Below are 26,645 nucleotides of genomic sequence, written 5' to 3' on the forward strand. Positions count from 1 at the left end.
CACACAACTAACCCAACGTGCCTGATAGGATGCAACGATGATTATTTTTTTTTTTAATTGCTGGAGTTTTACTTTAGGACTCGTTCACACCAGAACGCAGTGTCAAAATGCACTGGGTGTGTGCTCTGCTGCAAGTGTCAGTGTATTCCTAACAACACCCCAAACACACATCACAAACAGACTGAGGGAGATCTACTCAAACTGGAGAACTCAGACTCTGGTGTAGCCGTGCATGGTAACCAATCAGCTTCCAAACTTCGGCTTGTTCAATAAAGCTTTGACAATAAAACATGGAAGCTGATTGGTTTCTATGCAGAGCGGCATCAGATTCTGAACTCTCCAGTTTTAGTAAATCAACCCATGTTTCAACTTATCAATGGAATTGTTGCTCTTTAGCACCCGTTTGATATAATTGGTTAATCATACACTTGATTTTAATCCTACAAAATCCGTGACTTCGTACACTTACACAAAGTGTGCAAGTGTAAGAATTGATGCTGGTTTGAAGCCGGGTAGTCACACCAAATATTGATTTGATTTTTCTTCTGTTCACTTACTTTGCATTTGGTAAATTTGTTAAAAAATAAACAATTAAAATATATACACTAGAGTACCCTGCCCATTCTTAAAAAAAATGTCCCCTTCCTCCCATCTATGCTGCCTAAGATGTATGAAATGATCTGTGCACTTACCCATTTTCATTGCAGCTGAGAATTCTGGGAGCCACGTCACCCATAGCCCAGCCGTTGTTGGTGCTACCTTCTCTTTCCTGCAGCAGCCACTCATTGAAACATGGGGATGGGAGCGGTGGGATCATGTGACCAGACCAGAACAGATTAAAAATATTTAGGGGCACACTTTTTTTTTGTATTATTATATATAGTTAGGCTTTTTTTATGTGGGATCATGTAAGCAGACCAGACTAAAATTAGATAAGTGACCAGATTTTTTTTTACATGATTATTTTGTACCCATACCAAGAAGTCATGATAGCTATGCTGCAGCTAACGTCAGTGCATGGCTGATCCCCTTGATAACATCTGTTTAGACGAATGTACGTTGGGGCAGGATGGAGATTCTGCTGATGTCACCTATGCTTTGCTGGAGCCAGTGGCGTTTTATGATGCATTGCATGTTAACAAGATATGGATTTTGTAAGTCATTTTTTAACCACATTTCGCCCCGCCTATAGCAAAATTACAGCCATGGTTTAATTGTTCAGAAAGGAGGTCATATGACATCCTTCAGAACATGTCACCAGTGCCCACCCACATATTAGTGCCTCCTCATCAGTGCAGCCTCATCAGTGAAAGAGAAAAATTACTTGATTACAAAACTTAAAAATTCTTGATCTTTTTTTTCATTTGTTTAGCAAAAAATAAACAACCCCAGTGGTGATTAAATGCCAATAAAAAAAAAAAAAGCTCCATTTGTGTGAAAAAAATCTAAAATTTGTTTGGGTATAGTGTTACACGACCGCGCAATTGTCATTCGCCAAAGTGGGACAGTGCTAAAAGCTGAAAATTTACCTGCACAGGAAGGGAGTGGAAGTGCCCTGTATTGAAGTGGTTAATCTTCATTCATTTTAAATAGTAACACAATATCTGAGGTTTCTCTTCTTGATTGCCATCTTAGAGAAAAAGGAGAATATACAATCCCATCCCTATGAAGTGCAGTTTGATATCCCTTGAGCAGATGGCCCATTGTTTTCATGCCATATATGACCTCTAATAATTTGGGGTCTGTCTTTCTGGTAAGAGGCTGGATGTACACAGGTGGTGGGCTCGCTGATCACAATTTGTTGCAGTCACATTTATGATCGACGGACACTATTTTGTGAGGACTGTGGATTTGATCCATTAACGTGGCACAAGATCCAATTTGTGGACTTGATTTATTGTTTCACATTTTTGGACTTCACCACTTAATTTATGCAAGTTTCATGGACACAATTATGTTGATTTATTAAAACTGGTGAGTGCAAAAGCTGGTGCAGCTGTGCATGATAGCCAATCAGCTTCTAACTTCAGGTTGCTCAAACAATCGCTAGCCGACCAGCCACCGCAGATACACTGCGGCAGGTTGGCACAGCCGCGCAAATCGCTGCAGCTGTACGCCGCTCCTTTAAGACATCATAGCAGGTGCCTGCTGCATGACCCCAGAGCCGATGCTCATGCCCAGTGGGTGCGAATTCCTCTGGGCACCCACGATCGCTCGTGACAGAACGGGGATGTGTATGTAAACACACAAATCCTGGTTCTCTCAGGGTAGAGACAGATTGTGTGTTCATACTAAGTAGGAAAACTGATCAATCTCCTCTCCTAGTCAGTCCCATACCCCCTACAGTTAGAAAAGGTTCTACAGGTAGAACACACTTAACTCTTTGATTGCCCCCTAGTGTTAACCCCTTCCCTGCCAGTGACATTTATACAGTAATCAGTGGCTATTTTTAGCTCTGATCGCTGTATAAATGTCAATGGTCCCAAAATAGTGCCAAAAGTGCCCGATCTGTTACCCGCAATATCGCAGTCCTGATAAAAATCGCAGATCGGAACTATTACTAGTAAAAAAAATATATATATATATATATATATATATATATATATATTAAAAGACATAAATCTATCCCTTATTTTGTAGACGCTATAACTTGTGCGCAAACCAATCAATATACACTTATTGCGATTTTTACCATAAATATGTAGAAGAATACCTATCGGCCTAAACTGATGAAGAAATTTTTTTTTGGGATATTTGTTATAGCAAAAAGTACAAAATATTGTTTTTTTGTCGGTTTCTTTTTGTTTATAGCGCAAAAAATAAAAACCACAGGTGTGATCAAAGACCACCAAAAAAAGCTCTATTTGTGGGGAAAAAAGTGCATAAATTTTGTTTGGGTATAACTTTGCATGACCTCGCAGTTGTCAGTTAAATAGACGCAGTGCCGCATCTCAAAAAAATTGCCTGGTCAGGAAGGGGGCAAATCCTTCCAGGGCTGAAGTGGTTAAATGTTGATTTTGCAAGGGAAATTCCTCTTTGCTTGGTGACTGTAGTGAAGCTTTGCCATCTTTCAATTGTGCAAGAAAAAAAATTATATAAATGTATATATTTTCCCCTCCTTGCAAGTGAGTGTTATGTGAATTTTCATTCAGTAAGATAATGGAAATTCCACTTGTAAAGTGAACAGCCCATTTGCATTTAGTAAATCAACCGTGTTATCTCACGTTTAGCAAAAACACAGGCTATGATAGCAATTAAAATGCTTTGCTATTCAGATTTAACTGCTTGCTGGCAACCTCACTTGCAGAAAATGGAAATCAGTGTGCTGCAAATGAGATGATGGGTAATAAGTAGTTAAATCATTCAGTAACAAAGAGATTTAATCGTCTGTGAGTTCAGGACATTGTACACATACTGCTGGCTAGTTAATCTGTGCGCTATTTCAAAAAGTATTCTTATTTGATGTATAAATGCAACAGAATAATTTGCATGTAGAAATTTGTAGACATTTTTATTGTGCATCGAAGAGCAAGTAAAATGCAAGCACTCTAGAGATTTGTATTAAGGAACTGTTTGCTAAAAAGCACACACTAATGATTTAACTGCTGGGATAAGCCAAGGCTGGAATTTCCCTTCCAGCATAGATTGTAAGCTGTTTTATATGCGGAGTACAGATGTCAGGACACCACAATTGCTCTGTCCAGCCTACTGATCTATTGACGAGAATCTTCCAAAAGTCAATATTAGCCAAACATGGCATAATTAAATTGAAGGATTTAAAGCAGGCCTAATGCTATGTTAACAGTGTTGCCCAAAAAAAAAAAAAAAAAAAGTAGCACAAGGGCTACAATAATTTGCTTTCCTTTTCCAGGCTTCCTTCAGTGCTGGCTGCACGTCTGAGAGGCTAGACATTTGGTCTCGTAATCTCTGTTGATGTACGATTCTTAAACCCCATAATCCACTTTAAATCTCAAAGATTTTTTTTTTCATGTTTCCGAAGATGTGTCAATGTCAAACACCTTTTTGCATATGTAGTCTAGTCTAACATATATCTTATCCTGACAGATAGACCTTTTATTTTGAAAAAATATACAGGATTTTATTTTCATTGACTTTCCCAATACAGCAAACAAGTGAGAAGGCTGTATGCCACAGTGCTGGCGAATACCCCATAAATGTGAGTTGAGAAGTTATCCTTTTAACGCCAAGGAATCCACTTGTGTAAAACTCAAGTTATTCGTGTAATATCAAGATTGCCAAGTTTGTTTGGACAGGATAATGGTGCCATTTTTCACACAAAAATTGTGAAGGACATTGAGTACACTTGTGGAAGTTTATGTTCATCAAGTGTAAATGTTCTCCGGAGCATCTGCTGTATTCACTGGGACTTGAGTGATAATGAAGCCCTTCTTTATATTTAAGGCCAACTCCACATATTTTAACTCCACTTATGGTTAGTGAAGCAATTGCAGATGCCAAATATTTGCTATTTTTTCCCCCACAAGAGTAATTGATTTTGACCTGGTATCAACCCATTGTAATCCACTGTACAGCAGAGCTCAGAGAACGGGAAGGGCAGCACAAAGGATCATTCTGTACATGTGCTAACAAGCAACCTTGGACAGGAAAACAGCAGAGCCATATAGTGTTGAGATCATTAGTCTGCAGCTTCTCCTTCACTATCAGGTCACAAGCTGGGGGGAAGGGACAGGGCTTATTTGTATGTGAGACAGGGTTGGGTTATGTGTATACAGTAGGGAAAATTATTTGATCCCCTTCAGATTTTGTAAGTTTGCCCACTAACAAAGAAATGAAGGGTTTTTTATATATATATATATATATGTTTTTTTTATCATAGTTGTATTTTAAATGATACAGACAGAATAATAACCAAAAATCTAGAGAAAACAATAAAACACATGATACAAATGTTATAAATTGAGTTGCAGTTCAGTGAGTAAAATAAGTATTTGATCCCAAAGCAAAACATGACTCTGTACTTGGTGGAGAAACCCTTGTTGGCAAGCACATAGGTAAGACATTTCTTGTAGTTTGTGACCAGGTTTGCACAGATCTCCAGAGGGATTTTAGTCCACTCTTGACAGATCTTCTCTAAAGCCTTAAGACTTCATGGAAACTCAAAGTTTCAGCTCCCTCCATAAATTTTATATAGGATTAAGGTCTGGAGACTGGCTAAGCCACTCCATGACCCTACTGTGCTTCTTGAGCCTTGGCAGTATGTTTTGGGTCATTGTCATGCTGAAAGACCCATCCATGACCTATCTTCAGTGTTCTGGCTGAAGGAAGAAGGTGTTCATCCAAAACTTGACAATACATGGCCTCATCCATTGGCCCCTCAATGCAGCAAAGTCGGTCTATACCTTTAGCAGAGAAACAGTCCGAAGCAGGTTTCCATCATTTTGTGTGACCACACAAAATACCGACACTTTGGTCCCATTTCGGACATTTTCACTGAGGGGTGTACTCACTTTTGTTGCCAGCGGTTTAGACATTAATGGCTGTGTGTGTTGACTTATTTTGAGGAAAAAGCAAATTTATACTTATACAAGCTGTACACTCACTACTTTACATTGTAACAAAGTGTAATCTCTTCAGTGTTGTCACATGAAAGGATAGAATAAAATATTTACAAAAACGTGGGGGTGTACTCACTTTTGTGAGATGGCGATTATATATATTTTATATTAAAATAGATTGAAAAGTTTCAAGTGGGGCAAAACTGTCCCCCACAACCACCTATGGGAATGAGTCAGGCATAAAGGACGGAATTTTATAGGCTAAAATTTTTTAATGAATTTGATTGGTTTTAAGTATTTAATTTAAATATAAACTGTAATGAGCTTGTGCTGGAAGGTATATAAACAAGTGGATTTAACAAAATTTGACAGACGACGCTGAAAGACAGAAGATCGTCCTACCCTCCCTCCCTGTCGCAGTCATTTTATGAGGCGTTGTGTCTCTTTCTCTTTTGAGGAGATTGATATTATATGGTGTTTTTAACCTGAGCTTGGATAGCTAGGTTAATGTTCACATTATTAATATGTATTGTAAAGTTGAATAAAATGGAGTTTATTATATATGGTATATTACAAAATATGTTGTTATTAAGCCTATAATAAAACTGCAGCCTTATTTAATCTAAGTCTGGTGTTTATTATTTTTTTTATTTAAAATAAACAACTATAATTTTACAAAGTCCTGACTTTGGTACCATAGCAGGGAGCTGGTCTATTCACAGCAGCACAGCTCTGCACATCTATGGAGAGTGGTGTGTGTGCCTTTCCTCCAATCAGCTGGATCAGTGTATGGCAAGGATCCACACCCACAGGTGAATCAGGAGGAGAAAATTCTAACAGGATGTGCACTTTCTAAACCGTATATAAAGCTGAAGACAGCTAATAATTAAGTAAAACTTATGTAGGAGGATTTGTTTCATCTCTGTATCATCTGATGTTGTTCTCTTCACAGGGTATGAGGGTTTACATCCACTTTAAGGATATAGAGAAGATCTGTAAAGAAGAGTGGACCAAAATCCCTCCTGAGATGTGTGCAAACCTGGTCACCAACTACAAGAAACATCTGACCTCTCTGCTTGCCACCAAGTACTAAGTTATGTTTTGCTTGGGGGATCAAATACTTAATCTACTCACAGTTGCAACTTAAATTTATATAATTTGTTCTATGCACGTTTTCTGGGTTTTTGGCTGATATTCCGTCTCTATCATTTAAAATACACCTATGATAGAAAGAAATGAAGGGTCTGTTATTTTTAAGTGGGCAAACTTACAAAATCTGCAGGGGATGAAATAATTAATTTTCCCCACTTTATATCAATCATTATGTAGTTGTTCGGCTGCAGTTCAGGTTTAAAAACAAATCTTTTTATACTTTAAATTTTTATTTCATTGGAGGACCATATCCCACTAATTTTGCAACAACAGATCACATATAATCGTGATCTTGCCGTTATCAGCAAGCATTATCCCAACACTGTAGTGAAGTTTTGCTGCAAGTTGAAGCAAAGCAGAGCTGGACCAGTTCTGACCTGCTCCAAAATAGTTGCCATTGCACACTGGAAATACAGATAAGGTCAGAAGCATTGTTTGTACCACAGAATGCTCTCTTTAGCAGGATCAGAAGCCCAGAAGCTGATCAGTTCAGCTGCTGGGCTTAGCCCAGTGCCCTCATCATCACTAAGAATGGGAAATGCAATCCCAGCACTATTTTAAAATAGCATGTGGGATGGAAAGTACACCTGACAGAATTGCCATCGCTAACCTCTGCTTTAAGAATGCCAGTCCTGGACTTACAGCGCTGAATAGCAATGTAACAGGTTTCATGGCTTTGTGGTTAGAATATAAATGGGGCATTTTTAAAAACAAGTGTCAAGCATTAGATTGTAAGCTCTTATGAACAGGGTCCTCATGTAACCCTCTTGTATTTTATTGCAACTGTACTGTCTTCCCTTTATACTGTAAAGCGTTGCACAAACTGTTTGGTACTATATAAATCCTGTATAAAATGATAAAGTATAAATGATGTTAACTTAAAAACATATGAATTACCACCAACCCTTATTCAAAACAGGACAGAGAAATAAAAGGCAAAAGGGACATACATTTTTATTCTGAAATGATCTCTGGCCACAACAATAAAATTTTACAAATAGTCACTAAAAATTCATACTTCTGTCATCTGCTGTACAATACATACAGTATAAAACTGGCCACTGATTCTTGTCCACTCCAACATATCCAATGTAAAGTGGAGCCAGCAGCATCTCACAGAAAATGTACACAAAATTATACATAAGTCCACATTCAATCAAAATGGTTCACATATCAGTACACACAACTGCAGCATATTACAGTCACATGTCTAAGATGTTGCTGAAGAAGCAAAAGCAACAGCATCAGAGGTTCTTAAGTTTGTTTGCCAGGTTATACTTTTTTGTCCTTTTTTTTTTTTTACAATCTTTTATAGGAATTAAATGATTCGCCCCACGGGCGCACACCTGTGAGGCTGGGCGTTGACCATCACGCATTCTTAATTTACAAACCACATCTAATTTATTTGCAACGAAAGCCACACAATCTGCGCACATTAAATTTCATTAGGAACACAAACAGAACCAAAAACATTTTGCATGCCTTTGGTGTGTTGAATTCCTGACTACATTAATAAGTACTAAACATACAATCCACTCCAAAAACAGATTAGATGTGGTTTGTAAACTATGATCATTGCCAGATATGGCCAATTATGGTCAAATGGAGGAACAAAATCTACGGGCAGTTTGCAACCTCTGCAGACACCTCCTGGTAATAGCAAAAGAACTAATCACTCAAGCTAGATTTTCACAGCCAACTGCTACTTTTCTCCTGAGAAAAAAAAACGCTGCCAGAGATGTATGTTCAGTGCATAAACACACACCCCCGTCAGAACAAGCATGCATATTTATATCCCCATCATTTTACACATTGTCAGAAGATCAGACTGCTGGAGAAGCAACCTTGTGCATGGGCACTCATAAGCTGGCTATACATTTAACGAGCCAAGCTTAGAGTCTTGAACTTTAGAAGATTAACTGGAAACCTACAAAGAATTGCGAAAGATCATGAACTTCCAATTGCAAGGAGAAAAGCAGACATGGTGGTACAACGACCACATTAAAAGCAGAAAGAATTTGCATGTTCTAATTCAGGGGTCTCCAAACTATGGCCCTCCAGTTGTTCAGGTACTACAATTCCCATCATGCCTAGTCACGTCTGTGAATGTCAGTTTTACAATGCCTCATGGGATGTGTATTGCCACAACAGCTGTAGGGCCAAAGTTTTGCCAGTGTGTTCCACTTCAGAGCAGAACAGATAGTGACCCAATACACTGCCATAGAGGATGTCCCAGCACTGGTGTCCGCCTGGCAAGCGTACTAAACTGAGCGGTTGATTTACTAAAACTGAAGTGAAACATGTAACATGTGAAACCCATAGTCAGGTTGTAACATGTTACAAATTTACTTTAAATTTGATCTGTGAATAGGAAAACTACAAGTACCTACAGCCTTTGCAGCTGTCAGCTTGTAATACTCAATGAGCTACCATTGAGCTTACACCGACAGATCCACAGGAGACCTGCATGGCATCAGCAATCTGCTGATCGCTGGTGCAATGCTTTCCAGGGTCCTAAAACATCCTCCCTCTTAGATTGTAAGCTCTAACAAGCAGGGTCCTCCAATTCCTACTGTATTAAAAAGTGTATTGCATTTATCCTGTCTTCCCTCAAGTTGTAAAGCGCTGTGTAAACTGTCAGCGCTATATAAATCCTGTGTAATAATAAAATCGTAAATGTACTTTTACCTGCAAAAAAAAGTGCATTCATTATTTATTAGAAGGTGAACTTATCCTTTAGGCTGGGTTCACATATGCTGCAGCCGTGGCTCACAGCAAGGGGTCCAAGTACATCCCTCCTGTTCACCGATTCAGGTGAGAATCAGGGCCGAATTTTTGCCTAAATTTGCACCTGAATTGGAACCAAAGACGCACAGGACCCTTTTTAAATGTGGTCTGTGGCCACCCCGGAGATGTGTGAACCAACTCCATTGAGAGACAGTCACACTTGCATCAAATTCACAGCACAGTGGTGTAGTGGGTAGCACTTTCACCTAGCAGCAATAGGGTCACTGGTTCTAATCCTGACCACATCACCATCTGCCTGGAGTTTGCATGTTCTCTCTGTGCCTGCGTAGGTTTGCTCCGGGTACTCTGGTTTCCTACCACACTCCAAAAAACATGCTGGTAGGTTAATTAGACTCTGTCTAAAAAATAAAAATTGGCCCTAGTATGTGTTTGCAAGTGTGTCGGGACCCTATGGGGTAAAGGACCGCGCTATACTGCAGATGACACAGTGGAAAAAAGCACCCTGAGGCGATGGAGTTCGCATAGGTAGCGCTATACAAGTCATTAATTCAATTCGCATATGTACGAACCTTCAAGCTTTGACAATGAAAATCTGGAAGCGGATTGGTTTCCATGCAGAGTTGCATGAGATTTTGCACTCTTTAATTTTAGTAAAATCAACCAGTGACTGGAGTAAAAACACACCTGCAAAAAAGAGTCACCCTAAAGAAATGACAAATGCTCCCCATTTCTTTCAATCCAACTCTGCCCGGAGATCTTGATAATGTGCTGTGTAGAATGACTGACAACACCATTAAGAACCACTGGGCAAGACAAGTGTAGCAAGTTTGTAAGCATAAACATTTAACGTTTCAGAAGTAAATGTCTGTCCAGATGTAAAAAAAAAAAAAAAAAGTTTCAAGAAGAGAACTCACATTGGTGTGTTTATGATCAAAGTTAGAAATTGGGCTATGCCGTAATCTGCAGAGAAACAAGGTTTTAGAACGAACCCTTAGAGAAGTGTATGCTCTATGGGTTACACTTCCCTCCTCCTTCCCGTTTACTGTATAACCCAATTAGAAGAGACTATGCACTCCAAGATCATACATGAAAAGTGGCTCAAATACCGTGCACCTAAGAAAAGTCGCCTGGCTGCAAAGCCATTACAAAAAGGAATGCACTTTGGTTCTTACCAAATGCCCTGGGATTGAACACACTAGAAAAATGAAAAGTTTGAGGTAATTCTTACAAAATTAAATAAGATTGTGTTTCCTTCACTAGTAGAAGCATAACAAAAACAATGTACAAAATATAAAGGGTTGGTGTACAAATGCAGATATATAGTACCTGTTAATTGACTTTGAGCCTCCTTAACCTTTCGGATGTATGGAAGTATAATCCAGCAGTGTGAATGGATCTCAATAAGAACAATACTACTGTTATAGGTTACTTTTAAGGCCTCTATACAGAATTGGTTTAAGACAAGTAGAAATGATCTGTAATATAAATGCTTTTCTCACTACTTACCATCTACAGAGTAAAACATGAGGCCAAACATGCCCAGTGTGGCATTAATAAAAAGGCACAATTTATCCTGTATTGTAAGAGTAACTCATTCTGTTGTTGGAACAGTTGTTACAGTACAACAGAAATACACTTGTGTGTCAAGTAAGCTCCAACTGGTGCATGAAACAGCAAAAATGAGACTGCAACCAAAGAAACAGCAACATACTGTGCTATCACTACTGCTGTAAATAGGCAAGACGTCCCCAGACAATGGGAACATGTGAGACACAATATTGTTACTAGGACGACACACAGCAGATCAGTCACCAGAGCCCTTAAAGTAATGACAAAGTTGCACTTGGCATGCTTTGTGTTTGCACTTAACATTAGAAAATGACTAAAAAGACAGCTGCTTTATTTGAGAATCTCAAATTCAAACTGGTGAAAAAAAAAAAAAAAAAAAAAGAAGGAGGGGGCAGATCACCAGGGCGAGGGTTACTTTTATGACTCTTTCCTAAATGCAAAGATCGCTGGGGACAATTTACAGCGAAGACATAGTTCACATCAAATAAGTGCATTCGATGCGCAGTGGGCGCAGGAAATGTACAAACTGACGGGCCTATCATATGGTTGTTCTGATGCAGGCCATATCAATGCCAGCTTGCAACTGTATTTTGCACCAGACAAAAATGTGCAAAACCGACCACAGCGAGGGTATCATTGCACGTTTGGTTAAATAAATACATAGGAATCGTCTGCCGTAATAACCAAGTTACTATATTTAGACGAAAGGGAGAGGCGCTCTTCAGATTTTTGTTCTTGGCTCTGAACCAATATATAAAACGCATTCCTATTTGTGAAAAGGATTATTACAAACACTTTAAAACAAATGTGGATTTAAATAAATGTTGTCCCACATTTGACAAATCCTATTTTTTTTGTGAGAAAATTAGATAAGTGACATCATCTTGTTTTTGTTTTTTTTAGACACATTTGGGGACCATGCTTTAAGTGTGAATAGAAACTGCAAATGTTAGTAATGTGGATGTAACATTTAAAACCACACTATAAACCGTATAGGTTTACTGTATAAATTAAAAGGGGTTAACAGTCATACACTGTTGTGGGGAGCACTCACATAAACCTCTAGTGCTCTTCATAGGGAACATTTGCGATAACCGGAACCAATGCAGGTGCTTTCAATTAAAGAATATATTAAAAGCATCAGTTGTATGTAGAAGAGAAAAAAAAAAAAGCCATTTCCCGGGTTCCTTGCCACTGCACCACACGAAAAAGATATTTGGCTTACATTTACAAATAAAAATCTGATTAAATAATTTGACTCCACCATAAAAAGGACTAAAAGTATCTAAAGGATATATTACGCAAACAGCGTTTCCTTTCCTGCATGTAAAACAATGGTCTCCAAACTAGGGCCCAGATGCGGCCCCTTGCTTGCCATTATCCATCCCTCCCGATGAAACCAACGATGGGGCACAATTCCTTCCAATGTCACCAAAAATGGGGCATTGTTTATTCCCATTGACATCGGGGCCTTCTTTACTCCCAATATCCACAGTCCAGCCCCTCCTTAAAGCGGAGTACCACCCAAAAAGGGAACTTCCGCTTAGCCAACCCCTCCCCCCCCCGGTGCCACATTTGGCACCTTTTGGGGGAACCAATACCTGTCCTTGACAGGTATCCTGTCCCCACTTCTGGGAGACCGGGTTGTGGCAAAGTATGTCACATTTCGGTCCCCCCTCCTCCTGCTGGGCCAGTAAAAGAACGCACGTTGCGCATGCACAGTAGGGACCCGAATGTGAAGCCGAAAGGCTACACTGCCGGATTCCCTTACCCGCAGTGGCAGCACCCGACATCGCTGAACTCCAGGACAAACAAGTGTCCTAATGTAAAAAGTCAGCAGCTACAGTATGTGTAGCTGCTGACTTAATTTTTAAAGGGGCAGGTGGACCTCCGCTTTAAGTTTGAAGGACTGTAAACTGGCCCTTTGAAGACCCCTGGTGTAAAAGTATGAGACCAGTATTTTTTTTTTCCCCCCATTAATAAAAAAAAATATTTTTTTAAATAACAGCTGTGACAAGCAGCGACATACATTTCATCCTCAACCACCAATCAGCTGTGAGATTTTAAAGATCCACAAATAACTGAGGCACATGTTGCAACCAATCAGATACAAGCTTTAACTAGTCTGTACTCTTTACACTTGCTATAAGATGATTCTGGCCGTTTGACATAGTTTACCGCCAAACAAATACTCTTTACATTTTTATAACTCTTTGCACATACCTCCAACATCATTAACATGCTTAAAACACTTTACTCAACTGTATGAAGATATGCAAAGTATGTCATATGCATACTGGGAATCGACTTCTTCATAGCCAACATACATACAAGATACATCCACTTTGGCCAAGTCTACTTTGTAAAATAAATTAAAATAACGTGTGGAGCCGGTTTCTCAGAGCACTTAAGCAATTACTTTAAAACAAATGGTTCATAGCTAATCCTTCGGACACCAATAAATTAGGTTTAACAGTCAAGCAATAGACAGTGGCCAGCCACTGATTTTGACACGTCCTAAAGAAAGCCAATTAAAACTGATATGCCAAAAAAAAAAAAAACTTAAAGCATCGTCCCCATTGTTTAAATACAAAATTGCATCCTTACTAAAAATTACAATGGCTGCACAGATAAAAGTATTGATATAAACTGAGCAATTAAAAATATTATGAGCTGTATGCATAAGGCTCAGCAAGGTGTTTAAAGAAAAAGAAAAATGTTTATGAATCAGCTAACCAACTTTGGCAAAACGGTCCTTTGTTGAATATTTCCATTGGCATCTGTCATTTGGGCCAAATTATTTCTTAGTTTTGCAGCTGAGCCTGATGCAGGAGGTAACTTAGAGATTGAAGTTATAGCACCCGAGCTTTCGGTTATTCTTTTGGATGATGTCTTTTCCCCTGTTGGAGGCTTCGGCAAGCGCCGACGTAGCCAGTGATGCCGTAAAGCTTGGCTGGGTGTCATGCGCAGAGTGGGATCCCACTCTAAACATTGCGATAGAAAATCAAGAAATAAAGGATCATCGCAGCCCTTTAAAGCAGTTACCCAGTCCCTACTCCCAGGAGGACCACGTAATTTTCCTCTACGAGAGCGACCACCATTCAGTACCACAGATCCGTCTGGCAGGGTTGTAACAGTGCAATATCGAGGATAACCTTTGGAGCTGACAAAATTTTTGCCGCGTTTTGATGAATCAAGTAGTTTTTGGGGTGGCATTCCCAGTAATTCGATCATACATGCCAACTGATCACCTTCATCTTCTCCGGGTAAGAGTGGATAGCCCGTCAACAGTTCTGCTAGAATGCAGCCTAAGCTCCACATGTCAATAGGCATACCATAACGACCTCCAAGAATGACCTCTGGAGCTCGATAAAAGCGAGACTGGATATATGTGTAAACACGCTGATGTTCATAACAGCTAGATCCAAAGTCTATGACTTTTATACCACTTCTACCCTGTTGCTTCAATAAAATATTTTCCGGTTTAAGGTCACAGTGGATTATTCTGTTTTTGTGCAAAGCATCCAAGCACTGTAAGATTGAGTGCGCAAATTTGCGAACTAAAGGCAGACTGAAGCCTTGAAACTTATTTTTCTTTATCAGCTCATAAAGGTTCATGCTTAGCAACTCAAATGTCATGCAGATATGATTGCGGAATGTGAAATTCTCCAGCATGTGGATGACATTCATGTTGTTATCTTTATCTTGCTTTTTTAGGTGTTCTAGAATTCTAATCTCTTCTGCCGCTTGACGATGAAATCGTTTCTCATTCCTCACCATTTTTAAAGCCACGTGCTGATGGAGCTTGTGATCGTATGCCTTCACAACTTGACCAAAGCTCCCTTTTCCAATAACTTTCAATACTTCATATCGGTATGCAACGTGATCATGTGGCACTTGCACATAAGAGCCTTGGTCATCATCATAACCACCATTATTGGGGCCACCAATTACACCTTGACGTTTCTTTGCATTTGGACCCAGGAAGTATATTTCTGAATAGTTGAAAATTTCATGGTGCTCGAAGGCTGTTAGTTTTTGCATGTATTGCTTCATTGCTTGTTCCGGGGTTAACGAAGAGGACTTCACTTTGGTTGTTCCATCAGCAGATTTCAAAGAGCTGGAACTACCTTGTCTCCGGTGTGTGCTTTCTAGCTGTCTTTCTGAAACAACAGGAAGCCCAGTCTTGCCAACATTAGTGAGTCCATTTGGTTGCGTTGTCAGTACTGTCCTTTTGTTGCTGTTGTCCTCAAACAACTGCTGCACCTGGATCTGTCCATGACTGCTAATGTGCAGATGTTCATTCATTGTGTGCTTATTGCCTCCAATCTGAAAAAAAAAAAAAATGTACAAACATTCATAAAGAGGACAACAGTAATGCGGTTTTCACAAACATTAATTGCAACAACCATCATCACAATAGATACAAAAAAATAAAAATAAAAAAACAGCTTGGCATTAAAGCAAAATTTAAAAAAGAAGAAGTCTACCATCAGCAACTCCAATAATTGCTCTCTTACAAACCCACACAGGCTGCTGGAATATTAAATCACTGGACACTGCCTGGTGTGTCAGATGCTTGCGTCCCCTGCACCATGCTGTGGTTTGACTAGATAGATGCTATGGGGTCGATTTTCTAAAACCGGAGAGTGCAAAATCTGGTGTAGTTGTGTATGTTAGTCAATCAGCTTTGAACTTCAGCTTGTTCGATTAAAGTGGATGTAAACCCACTCTCACCCTTTCTAAACGACTGCAATATTGGTTATCTAGAAGAATATACATGCCTCCTGCATGTATGCTTATCTGTCAAATGTCTCCCCTCTGTCTGCTATGAGACCCGAAAAACTACAGGATTTTGTGGGTGGGTCTGTTTTCCAGGACTTGGTGGGTGGAGTCATGATGTCAGTAGACTCCCCACCCACCTCTACACTCCCCTTATCAACATGCATTTTCTCCTGTGTATTTCTTACACTGAACTTCTGCTATGATCACTAACATCCAGTCAAATCACAGAAAAGTCCCCACATGACTTCAGCATGCCAAATCATGCTGATGTGTGGAACAGCCGATCCTTGCAGAGCTGCTGAAGAAAGGAGTGGGGGAGGGAATTAAAAAATAATGCATGTCTTAGGCTAGTGCACGAGATATGTAAATCACCTGTCACTCAGAGCAAGGGGGAAGAACGGACAAATATTTCACAGTTTGTCCATTTTATTTCACTGAAAAAAAAGATATGAGGATAGCGCAGAGCTGGATTAACTCTTTGTGGCAAGACTGAGCACAGCTGATCTGAAATACCACACTATATAATTGTGCCAGACAAAAAAAAAAAAAAACACCCATTTCGGGTTTACATCCGCTTTAAGCTTTGACAAAAAAAATAAGATAAAAAAAATAAAAATAAACTGGAAGCCGATTGTTTCCTATGCAGAGCTGCATCAGATTTTGCACTCTCCGGTTTAAGTAAATCAACCCCAATGTTACTAGTGTGTCTCTACAGTGGTGCAAAGGCAATGAGGTGGAGCCAAAGCAGAAAACAGGGGATACAGAAATACAACACATGCTGGCCATTACAGGGCCTGGTGTAGTTTCACAAGAGATCAAAGATCTGAGTCACTGCTGGCAAGACAGGTATTAGTTTTTTTTTTGTTTTGGTTTTTTAATAGGCTGCTTATTTTTAAAGGAACGAAGTTAAAGGGGGTTAACTGAACATAGAAGTTTAGGAAAGAAAGAGAAAAATATCCCATCATTCAGTCTGACAGATGAAATATGATCAGATTCTATTCATCTGCTACAAAGCATCTCTGAAAGGGCTGTGTCTATTGTCAATAGAAGCTAATCAGATAACAGCTGTCCAAAGCAAGTTGCTACAATGACTCTTTCAGCCATGAAGTACTCCTATCCTTAACTACTTGCCGTCCATCCTATAGCCGAAAGATGGCTACAGCGCGGGCCTTAATTGCTGGGACAGCGTCCATGAACGTTCCGCAGAGCCTGCGGGTCACGCTCTGTGATCAACGAGTCTATAAGACTTGGCTGATCACAAGTCTGAGTAAGGGGGTCGAGCCCGGCCCTTTACCACGTGATCAGCTGTCAGCCAATGATGGCTGATCGCGTGATGTAAACAGAAGCTCCGTAATCTGTATTTTTTTTCCTCACACTGTCAGCATGAGGGAAAAAAAAGCCGATCACTGGCTTCTGTCAGTCAGAGGGACATCGGTCCCTCACACAGAAAGCCGCAGCTGCATTTTCTGTGCCCACCAGTGTCAGTTGCCAGTGCCCACTCAGTCACCCATCAGTACCCACCAGTGCTGCTAATCAATGCTCATCAATGTCGCCCTTTAGTGCCACCCTTCAGTGCAGCCTCATCTGTGCACATCAGTGAGGGAGAAAAATTACCAAAATTTTATAACTATGAAACAGTTCTGTTTTTTTTTTTTTTCAAAATCTTTGGTCCTTTTTTATTTAGGAAAAAAAATAAAAAAAACAGCAGCAATTAAATACCGCCAAAAGAAAGTTCTATCTGTGTGTGAAAAAAAATAAAAACACGATAAAAATTTAATTTGGGTACAGTGTAGCATGACCACACAATTGTCATTCAAAGTGCAAGAGCGCTGAAAGCTGAAAATTGGTCTGGGCAGGAAGGTACAGTAAGCAAGTGGTTGGCATAGGTCTGTCTATAGTCCAATTTGGTCTTTGTGATTAAAAGTAAAAAACAAATACCTATACTTTTTTTTTTTTTAAATCTTAGAATATATATTTAAAAAAAGGAGGAGATTTTCCGCAATCACTTAAATTACTTAAAAAGGTCGCTCAAACCAAAAAGTAACATTAAGCGGTAGAGAATGGTGAGCCTAGCCAGCCAGACTTCGATTATCCAAAAAATATCAGGAGAGCAGGTTCTTCCTACCATAAATGACTTCTCCGTTTTCCACCCGGGGGTTTTAGGTGTTCCCACCCACCTCTACATAAATAATTAAAACAAAAAATACAGAGAACTCCACAAGTCGATAAAGCAGACTCAAGAGTCTCATGTGTGAAAAATCGAAAAAAAAATAAAAATAATAATACCAGGTGGTTTATCTCTACCGCCTCTTAATAAAACAGACATATCTGTTTTGTGTACTCTAATCTGTTAACACTTAAGCTGCTGCTTTAGCTTTTTAAATCTAAATGTAACTTCATTTATTGTTTACCATTAAGGCCAAGTTTACACTGGCCTTTGAACCAACATCCCTGTGACTTTATTACGGCAAATTGCATACAAATTCTTTAACCATGAGGATTTGCCCCCTTAATGGCCAGGCCATTTTTTGCAATACGGCACTGTGTCGCTTTTACTGTCAATTGCGACGCTGTACACAAAACAAAATGTATATCCACACACACACACACACAAACAAACACAAATAGAGCTTTCTTTCGGTGGTAATTTGATCACCTCTGTGGTTTATATTTTTTCCGCTATAAAAAAAAAAAAAAAAAAAGGCATCAATTGTGAAAATATCCCCCCCCCCCCCCCCCCAAAAAAAATTTTTTGCCTTCACCACTTTAGGCCAATATGCATTCTTCTACATATTTCTTAAAGGAAAAAAAAAGGGAAGGAGTTAACACTAGGGGGCTATCAAGGGGTTACGTGTTCCCTAGGAAGGTGTTTCTAACTGTGGGAGAGTGTACTGACTGACCGATTGTAAGGAACAGAAGATCCCTCTCTACTCCCCTGACCGAGCCGGGTTCTGTCTGTTTACATTGACATCCCCATTCTGTCTCTCTCAGGAGCGATCGCGGGTCGCCGACAGACATGGCGGTTTGTGCTGTCGTGCCGAATTGCCACCGTATGACAACGGAGGCTGGTGAGCAAAAGGTTAACGGAAGTCAATGCAATTCGTAGTGAAGTCACACCAAAAGTAGTGCAGGAACCTTCTAAGTTAGACCAATTTAAGTCACACCAATTAGAACTGTTCCATTGCCGCTCATGAGGAGTGACTTGTCATGTGACTTTAAAAACTCAAGTCACATGACAAGTCATGGTATTGTGAACCAGAGCTAAGGGTCCCTGCACATTTGGGCATTTTGCCTGTAGAAGCAGCTCAATGTTGTCTTATGTGTCCATGCACATTAGACTTATTTTAAGCTCAGTGTTTAAAAGGCAGAAAAAATAAAATAAAAAAGACCCTTATGGTTTTTGAGAGGGGTTTTCTGTATTGTATAACAAAAACATGAAAAGTGAAATGTACAGACAATATCTGTTTATATACACATAAATGGACGCAAACCCTGTTTTCTGCGGACATAAATGGACTCAGATTTAAAACTGTCCATTTACATCCACCTGCCTTTAGACATACATTATGGTTCCTAAAAACAAGAGAAAAAAAAAAAAAAAATCAAGTATCTTCTTACTGATTTTAGGCAGCTGGTGGATGAGTGAAGCCCTATTAAAGCCTAGTATCTTCTCTGACTCCAAACTTATCCTCAATGGAACGGCCTGGAAACAGTGCATATCCCTCAGTGCCATCACCTTATGTAACCCGACATTTCACACAGTCATTTTGTCATCCTACCCATAAATGTAGGGCTTGGGGCAGCAGAGATATAAAATATACACATACATAAAAAACACACACTAATTATATTATATTATATAGAGATATATATATATATATACACACACATATACACACACACACACACTTTTATTAGTGGCAATATATATGAAGCCACTAAGAGCCTCCAGTATATGGTGTTGGCCTGTTGAAGTTTCTGTATTTCCTTCCTAGCAACCAGTCAACTTTTCAAGTCTAGAGTAGTACCAGCACTGACTACTGACTGGTAGCTAGAAGAAAAAACAAAAACGGTCTTTCATTCAGACAATCCATTTATAGGGCCTCGGGCCAACGTACTGTCTTGGTTACATGGCTTTTGTGTGGCAACAAAAAAAGTACAACTTGCCTACGGTAGTGTACACTTTTCCTGAACAGCCATATCACTAGTCCAAATCACAGGTTTTATATTGAATATTGTATTTTAATTTTTATTTTACAGGATATTGGATATATTCTTTACTCTACAGTGCATCCGGAAAGTAATCACAGTGCTTCACTTTTTCCACATTGTTATGTTACAACCTTATTCCAAAATGAATTAAATTCATTATTTTCCTCAAAATTCTACAAACAATATCCCATAATGATAATGTGACAAAAATGCTTGAAATCTTTGCAAATTTAATAAAAATAAAAAAAACAAAAAAATAAAAAATCTCACGTACACAAGCATTCACAGCCTTTGTGCAATACCTTGTTGAATCATCTTTGGCACCAATTACAGCCTCAAGTCATTTTGGAGTATGATACAAGCTTGGCACACCTATTTTTGGGTAGTTTTCCCCCCATTCTTCTTTGCAGGACCTCTCAAGCTCCATCAGGTTGGATGGGGAGCGTCGGTGCACAGCCATTTTCAGATCTCTCCAGAGATGTTCAATTGGGTTCAAATCTGGGCTCTGGCTGGGCCACTCTAGGACATTCACAGAGTTGTCCCATAGCCACTCCTTTGTTATCTTAGCTGTGTGTTTAGGGTTGTTGTCCTGTTGGAAGATGAACCTTTGCCCCAGTCTGAACTCCAGAGCGCCCTGGAGCAGATTTTCATCAAGGATGTCTCTGTACATTACTGCAGTCTTTCCATCGATCCTGACTAGTCTCCCAGTTCCTGCCAATGAAAAACATCCCTACAGCATGATGCTCCCACCGCCATGGTATTGGCCATGACGCTTGCCATTCAGGCCAAAGAGTTCAATCTTTGTTTCATCAGACTAGGAGAATTTTTTGCCTTTTGGCAATCCCTAGGCGGGCTGTCATGTGCCTTTTACTGAGGAGTGGCTTCCATCTGGCCACTCTATCATACAGGCCCGATTGGTGGAGTGCTGCAGAGATGGTTGTTCTTTTGGAAAGTTCTCCTCTCTCCACAGAGAAATGCTGAGCTCTTTCAGAGTGACCATCGGGTTCTTGGTCACCTTCCTGACCCTTCTCACCCGATCGTTCAGTTTGGCCAGCTCTAGGAAGAGTCCTGGTGGTTCCAAACTTCTTCCATTTACAGATGAAGGTCCCAGTGAGCACAGTGGCCTCCAGTGCTGCAGACATTTTTCTGTACCCCTCCCCAGATGTGTGCCTCGATATCCTTCCGGAGGTCTACAGATAATTCCTTGGACTCCATGGCTTCGTTTGTGCTCTGACATGCACTGTTACCTGTGGGACCTTATATAGACAGGTGTGTGCCTTTCCAAATCATGTTCAATCAACTGAATTTACCACAGGTGGACTCCAATCAAGTCGTAGAAGCAACTCAAGGATGATCAGTGAAAACAGAATGCATCTGAGCTCAATTTTGAGTGTCAGCAAAGGCTGTAAATGCTTCTGTACATGTGATTTTTTTTTTTTTTTTTTTTTATAAATTTGCAAAGATTTCAAACAAACTTTTCATGTTGTCATTATTGGATATTGTTTGTAGAATTGTGAGGAAAATAATGAATTTAAGCCATTTTGGAATAAGGTTGTAACAAAACAAAATGTGGGGAAAAAAAGTGAAGCGCTGTGAATACTTTATGGATGCACTGTATGCTAGTAGAAATGCACACCAAGGGCCGAGTCACACCAGATGTGGTGGGACTGCGAGGGGCGGCTATTCCAGCGCAGCCCCACCACGACAAGACAAAAGGGCAACTGCCTTGCAGTAGTGTACGGATGGGTACGGTGTGCCGTAAAAAAAAAAATGACTGCGTGTGGTGTTACTTTTCTTTTTAGCGTAGCGCTTAGCACCATGTGGCATCACACAGCAGCCAACTGAACTTTATGAAATGTTCTTGTGATAATTCAATTAAGCTTGTTCAAAAAAAATAGAACAGAAATAAAGTGCGGTGAACCTGCCAGACTGCACCGTGCACCAGCCACTGCGTTACAATACAGTGGCTGGTGTGAATGGACCATTAGAGAAAAGTATGAATAAAGGAAGCAAAACAAAATGAAATGGTGAAAAAAAAAAAAGGTTATTCACCAGCAACAAACGAGGACATCCCCTTATGAACAATATGTGGTGCGTGAACAAAACAAGGAAGTAAAAATGTCTAGAAGTCAGTCTCGCTCACATCTGAAACTACTGCTTTTATTTAGGAAAACAAAGAAAGACTTAAAGTGGTAACTCTGTCAAGAACCATCCCAGTGTGACAAGTTTTGCTGTTAAGCACTCCATTAACACCCACTACACAAATCAGTTTGAAGGGAGATTTTTTTTTCCCCCTCTTCTAAATTTTTACCAAAAAAAAAAAAAAAAAAAAGTAATTTTGGACGGCTCTTGACAGAGTTACCACTTTGTTCAAGTCTTTCTTGAAAAATAAATAAAACACACATTTTATAGGAAAATAATGTGCATTCATTATGTTTTTCATAGAAGCCTGCAATCATTGATCACAGAGGCAACGCAAGGCTCCTGCTGACTCTTCCTCCAGCTCTGTCTGTGCCAAGATATGGGGTTTCAGTTGGAGAACTGAAAGAAGTGTCAACTGAATACTAGTGCAGTGATCACCAAGCCACACTAGTCTATTGAGAAATGTATTGGCCGCAGTGGAAGATGGGAATTGTAGTCCATTCATTCAAAGATCTATGTGAATAAAATGGCTTGTCTGTGCAGGTGGTGCCATTCCAGTTTCAAAAGTTACAGCAGCTGCATGGGAGAACAACCCCCGTAGCTGTTGGGATGGGGGTATTTGCTTAGTTACATGTAGCACCCTAAATACCATTGTGATGTAACATCTTTGATGGAGTTAGCCTTTGATCCAGTTTTAGCTGTGTGCCCCCAATTCACCAATTTAAGTCTGCAAAGTGTTGATCCTAGCACCAATACAATCTGCACACTCATTGATGGGTACACAAGTTTGAGGGATTGTAAGCTCCTTGAGGGTAGGGACTGATGTGAATGTACAATGTGTATGTAAAAGCGCTGCTTAAATTGACGTCGCTATACAAGTACCTGAAATAATAAAAAAATAAAAATAAAAAATTTAATTTCCATACGATACGCAGAGGTCAAAACATGTGTTGGAAATGGTGTTTTGCCATTCACCATTTAATTGACCATAAGCAGTCTCCCCGCATTTTCATTACGCGTTGCGTTATGCACCATGCACCTTTGGTTTGATCAATAAGCACCGTTTTCCTGCAGTGGCATCACTGTTGTGGGCCTTGGAAGGGATGGCAATGCATGAAAACAAATTAAAAAGCACTATACATGCATGGACAGATTTCTACAGGCCTCACAATGCATGAAAATGCACAGGAAAATGGACACGTCTCATTTTTCAAAATGCAGCACAACACTGCTCATGTGAAGGACCTCATTGTGTAACATGTGATCCTATGACACGTCCATTGTTTTGCATTTCAACATGTGCTAACACACCAAGGTGTAAATGGAGCCTAACTGTAAATGAGGGACCTAGAATTATTTTTAATTTCACTCTGGAATGCACAGTGAAACCCAATATTGCACTATGGAGGAGGTTGGGGGGGTCCAGCAGATGGCACACTGAGAGTCCTGTAAGAGTGATCTGGCAGCTGCACAGCTGCCCAGATCACTTTTACTAACTCGCCCTCAGCCTGCTGATAAGAATAGATAGATACGTGAGCTTGTTTTGACCCTTTCAAAGCCAGGACACATGGGCTACACCCAAGATCCCTTTAGAAGTGGGGGTGCCATTGCTGTTGACCTCCAGAAAAAAAAAAAAATATGTTCCTGGATATACTCCTCTGGTTTGAACACTCAATTCAAGAATGCAGATCAGGACTTCTGATTGAACTTGCTGCAAATATATGAAAGAGGATCAGAATAGAGCTAAGCAGCTATTTATTTCATGATAGGACATTTTATACTATCCATATATAAAAAAAAAGTAACAAAAAGAAAAAAAAAAAACACAACATTTAAAAAAATATAAAAAAAAAGACAAGCATAGGTCAGCTACTTGTCTTCCCAATACACTGGGGGGGGGGGGGGGGGGTTGTTTACCAAAGGAAAATCCACTATGCACTTGAAAGTAAAGTCGCTGTAGATTCGAGAGGGACATGCAAGGAAGATTATGAAAAAAAAAAAAAAAAAAAAGTATTTTAGCTTGCACATGATTGGATGATAAAAATCAGCAGAGCTTCCCTCATTTCAGATTTACCCCTTAGATTTAGAGTGACTGCACTTCCAGTGCAAAGTGGATTTGCCTTTCGTAAATAACCCCCTAGGTTTTATAATCCAGGACGTAGAACTGATTGGTTGGTGGGGTGTTGTCAAATGAACAAAGAGGGTATGGGTATGCACCATGTACTTTGTGCAGAATTGAAAATTTTCATTCATGAAAGAAGCAAACAATGACATTCAACGATATCGCTCTCTTCTTCCACAGGGTTCATGCTAGGTGAAAGCTCAGTACGCATAATCCCATTGGAAAGAATACACCAACACCATAAATACTTACAAATAGAAATAAAAAGGCACAGTCTTCTTGTGTTTTCAGAATACTGACAACCCCTATGTATCTAGCTCTTGTGTGGTTACAAATGACAACCCCTAAAATCTATGTAACCAGACAACCCATACATACATATGAAAACCTCTACAAAGTCTATATAACCAGGCAAGCTATATATACATACATACATACATACATACATACATACATACAATGTCTATATAACCAGAGACGCTCTACATACATATGAAAACCCTTACAAAGTCTATATAACCAGGCAAGCTCTGCGTACAACATCTATATAACCAGAGAAGCTCCACACACAAATTATATAATTTTAGAAACGTCTCATTTTATTAAAAGAGAAAAACTGAAATATCGCATGTACTTAAATATTCAGACCCTTTAACTCAGTACTCTGTTGAAGCACCCTTGGCAACAATTACATCCTTGAGTCCTTTTGGGTATGACACAGCAAGCTTTGCACACCTGGATTGGGGTATTTTCTGCCATTCTTCTTTGAAAATTCTCTCAAGCTCAGTCATGTTGGTTGGATATCGTCAGTCGACAGCCATTTTTAGGTCTCTCCAAAAATGTTCAATAGGGTTCAAATCAGGACTCTGGCTGGGCCACTCTAGGATATTGACAGAGTTGTGCCAGTTCTGTGCATAGGACCATTGTCACATTGGAAGATAAACACCTTCAGCCCAGTCTCGGGTCCTGAGCGCTGTGGAACATGTTTTTCATTGAGGAGATCTCTGTGCTTTGCTCCATTTAGCTTTCCCTAAATCCTGACCAGTTCTCCAGTCCATGCTGCTGAAAAACACCCCTGCAGCATAATGCTTCACTGTTGGGATGGTATTGGGAAGGCGATGAGCAGTGCCTGGTTTCCTCCAGACATATTGTTTTGAACTGAGGCCAAACAGTTCCATCTTGGTTTCACCAGACCAGAGAATCTTGTTCCTCACAGTCAGAGTCCTTCAGGTGCTTTTTTGCAAACTACAATAAGGCTTTCATGCGTTTTGCTCCGAGGAGAGGCTTCCATCTAGCCACTCTGCCATAAAGCCCAGATCTGTGGAGGGCTGCAGCAGTGGTTGTCCTGAAACTTTGTCCCATCTTCACACAGGAACTTCAGAGCTCAGTCAGAGTGACCATCAGGTTCTTGGTCACCTCCCTTACTAAGGTCCTTCTCCCCCAACTGCTCAGTTTGCCCAGGAGATCAGCTCTTGGAGGAGTTCTGGTTGCACCAAACTACTTCTGTTAAGAGAATTATGGAGGCCACTGTGCTCGTGGAGACCTTCGGTACAGCAGAATTTTTCTAGTGTTCACCAGATCTGTGCCTCTGTCTCTGAGCTCTGCCAGCAGTACCTTTGACCTCATGGCTTTTTCTCTGATACAGTATGCATTGTCAGCTGTCTTTTATAAAAGGGGTATGGGCCTTTCCAAACCATGTCCAATAAATGTATATCAATTTACCATAAGTGGACTCCAATCAATGTGTAGAAAAATCTCAGCAACTATCAAGAGAAATGGGAGGCACCTGAGCTAAAAAATTTAAGTGTGGTTGCAAAGGCTCTGAATACTTATGCCAATGTGATTTTTCAGTTTTTCCTTTTTAACAAATTCACAGACATGTGACTTTGTCATTATGGGGTACTGAGTGTACAACAGAGGGGAAAAAAGAATGAATTAAAAAAAAAAAACACGATAGTATCAGGCTGCAACAAAACAAAATAGTAAAAAAGGTGAAGGAGGTCTGAATTCTTTATAAATACACTGTACATATGACAGACAAGCTCTACATAAATATGACAGCCTCAATAATTATATGTACACAGACTAGCTCTACGTACATAACACAACTCCTACATACCTATGACAACTCTATAGCTCCATGTAACCAGACAAGGACTACATACTACAACCTCTATAAGTCTATATAACCAGACAAGTGCTACATACATGACACCTTCTACATACATATGACAACCTCCACGTAACCAGACAAAGGCTTTATACATAGGACAACCCCTACAAGTCTGTAGAACAGCCTCAATAATTCTATGTAACCAGACAAGCTCTACATACATAAGGCAACATCTACATACCTATGACAACCGTATAGTTCCATG

General features: G+C 39.8%; 1 protein-coding gene across 2 annotated transcripts in view; it reads right to left on the reverse strand.

The window, feature by feature from the left end:
• Nucleotides 1-7,618: 7,618 nt before the first annotated feature.
• DYRK2 (dual specificity tyrosine phosphorylation regulated kinase 2) overlaps nucleotides 7,619-26,645 on the reverse strand; it is a 54,730-nt gene continuing 35,703 nt past the window's right edge. For both annotated transcript variants that reach the window (XM_077469407.1, XM_077469406.1), the window contains exon 3: nucleotides 7,619-15,335. In XM_077469407.1, coding sequence (XP_077325533.1) covers nucleotides 13,734-15,335 — 1,602 coding nt within the window. In that variant the 3' untranslated portion in view covers nucleotides 7,619-13,733. The remainder of the gene's footprint in view (nucleotides 15,336-26,645) is intronic.

The sequence above is a fragment of the Lithobates pipiens genome, unplaced genomic scaffold (assembly GCF_037356315.1).
Source record: "Lithobates pipiens isolate NorthernLeopardFrog02 unplaced genomic scaffold, aLitPip1_a1.2 Scaffold_8, whole genome shotgun sequence".
Taxonomy (NCBI): Eukaryota; Metazoa; Chordata; class Amphibia; order Anura; family Ranidae; genus Lithobates; species Lithobates pipiens.